At 46.1% G+C, this 2475-nt stretch overlaps 1 protein-coding gene across 1 annotated transcript in view; it reads right to left on the minus strand.

Moving 5' to 3' along the window:
* SPARCL1 (SPARC-like 1 (hevin)) overlaps positions 1-1833 on the minus strand; it is a gene marked incomplete at its 5' end in the record, with an annotated part of 9677 nt that extends 7844 nt beyond the window's left edge. Inside the window, 2 exons of the mRNA XM_009075561.1 lie at positions 23-53; positions 679-1833. Coding sequence (XP_009073809.1) covers positions 23-53; positions 679-1833 — 1186 coding nt within the window. The remainder of the gene's footprint in view (positions 1-22; positions 54-678) is intronic.
* Between the last annotated feature and the right edge of the window lie 642 nt (positions 1834-2475).

Below are 2475 nucleotides of genomic sequence, written 5' to 3' on the forward strand. Positions count from 1 at the left end.
TGCCTGTAGTCTTAACCTGTACAATCACAGAGGCAGAAGAAGTTGTGGTAAATCTTGGGGAAGAAAGAAATCCTTGGACAAAATGTTTTCAGGTCCAAATGTAGAGCTGACTGAGGCACAGTTTCTCTGCTTGCAGCAGAGGGAGGTTGCTATACAAAATGTGAGAAGAGCAGAAAACCTGTGGTAGTATTAAAGTGCTCTTGCTATTTGGGGAAACACAAGTAGGAGGTGAGGAGAGAGAAACAAGAGCTCAGTAAGGGCCGAGTTTCTATTTCTGGGGACTCTAGACCTGCCTTTCCAAGCTATGCACTTTGGTACAGCAGTGTTTAAAATCTCTGTGAGACAGGAGTGAACAGGCTGTCTAAGACTGTGCTCCAGGGTTTGGATCTGTATCCCTATTGATTTGTAGGTCTCATTGCACACCCACTGGGGCTGGAGCTCCTACATCAATTGTGTTCACTCCTTTCTGGTACAATCCATCTCCATGCTCCATGGCCAGTGGCACAGCATGAACCAGATGGATAGGGAATAAAAGGGGAGATGAGACTTCTGCATATGAGTGAATTATTACACGTGTTTTTCTTCAAAATGTCCTCCCAGTCATCAGGAATTTAAACTCAGAACTGGTCCCCCTCCCCCTTTTTGTAACATTCCAATTTTACTTTAAAGATAGTTTACCTTGTCTTCATTTCCCATTAAATTCATGCTCTGAGCAGAGCTACTTGTTTTTAGCTGTTGCTTGCTGTCAGAATTAGGTGGCCCATGATTGTGATCATCTTGTTCAGAGTGAATAAGATCTTTAATCTTGACATCTTGGTGATTCTCAGTCTCTCTGTGAACTACAGCATCGTCTTCAGTGGGTCCTTCCCCTTCTGGCTCAGCACTGGTGCTCTCCTGGTCATTGCTCTGGATTCTCTCCTCTTCTTCATAGGCTGCTTCTTTCCAGGTGTTGCCAAGATACTCCTCACCATCAGTATCACCACTGTCATGACCGTCATCATCATCACTACTGTCTGCTGCACCTTGTCCTTTCACCACCGTGTCATGACCACTCTGATAGTTCACTTGAATGTTGTCTTTCCTCTCCTGACTTTGCTGTTTGGCACCCTGATCTTTGTTATGAGGTTTTTCAGAGAGGGGGATTTCTTCTTTGTGGGGCTTCTTGTGGCTGTTCTCTTCTTCCTCTGAGTCCAGTTTCTCACTGTGTCTCTTGGCTGGCTGGACTGGCTGGCTGGAATCTCTCAGGGCTTCATCAGATTGCATGATGTCTTCATCTCTCTCTCTTTTGTATCGGTCACCTCCACTTGTCTGGTGACCTTTGTGCTTTTCCTCTCTGTAATCAGTTTCTTCACCCCATTCCTCATTCTCCTCTTCCACGCTTTCTCCTTCATCCCTTTCACTGTTTTTTTCAGAGAGGCCAACTGCATTTTTGTTGTATTTCCACATGCTGTGCCCAAGCCCTTCCCCTGGATGCTCTGCACTGCCTGGAAGATGTGGGTTGGCCTTGTTGCCATGCTCCTCATGCCTCCTCAGCTGGCCATGCTCAGAGCTGGGCTGTTCTCTGCCACTGCTTCCAGAGGCACTGTCCTGGTTATCAGAGGACAAACCTACTTTGTTGTGCAGTGCAAGGAAATTGATGCTTTTGAGGCTATTTTTCACATGATGCTCACTACCAGTTCTTCCTTGTTTCCTAATGGTCTGAGGCTCATCTCTGTGCACAGAACCTGGTGCTGTCACCTCTGGCTTTAGGTTTTTGTGGCTGGGCAGCAAGTCACCCTTGTCTACATGCCCTGTGTTCTCTTCCTTTGAGGGTTCAGGGTGAGTACCTTCAGTCTTAAATAATAAAAAAGTAAGAACATTAATAAGTAGATTAACAAGCCTTAGGGTTTATTTGAGGTCAATCAGTGTTATTTTTGCCTTGCATTGCCAAGTGTGACACTGGCTTAGTTTTCTTTGTATATGCTGCTTTGGGGCCAGCCCAGAGCATGAAATCCACAGCTGACATCACTTCAATTTCCCAGAAAATCTCTTTTCCTGTCCCTTCTATTATTGCTGAAGCTTCTCAAGTCTGTGCAACTTTCAGATCTCGTAGGAGACAGATGCACATGGGTGTTGTGAGCTCTCAAAATGCTTAACTAGTTATTCAGTATCATAGCTCCAGGCACCTGTAGGCTGCAGTAATAATCACTTAGCTCACGGAAGGGATGTGATGTGTAACTTCCTACACAGATAAGTGGGAGGTCTGGGAGAAGAGGAGCAGTGGGAGAGCACCTTGAAGAAGGTGTCATGGTAGTGATTCCTGAGCAGTGCACTTCTGTTAACTGTTTCATAGGCAATGTAGTCATCTGCTTTGAGTCTGATACATAGAACCATAGAGTGTTTGGGGTTGGAATGGAGCTTAGAGCTCACCCAGCCCCAACCCCTGCCCTGGGCAGGGACACCTCCCACCAGAGCAGGTTGCTCAAGGCTCAGCCA

This window comes from Acanthisitta chloris, unplaced genomic scaffold (genome assembly GCF_000695815.1).
Source record: "Acanthisitta chloris isolate BGI_N310 unplaced genomic scaffold, ASM69581v1 scaffold37315, whole genome shotgun sequence".
Taxonomy (NCBI): domain Eukaryota; kingdom Metazoa; phylum Chordata; class Aves; order Passeriformes; family Acanthisittidae; genus Acanthisitta; species Acanthisitta chloris.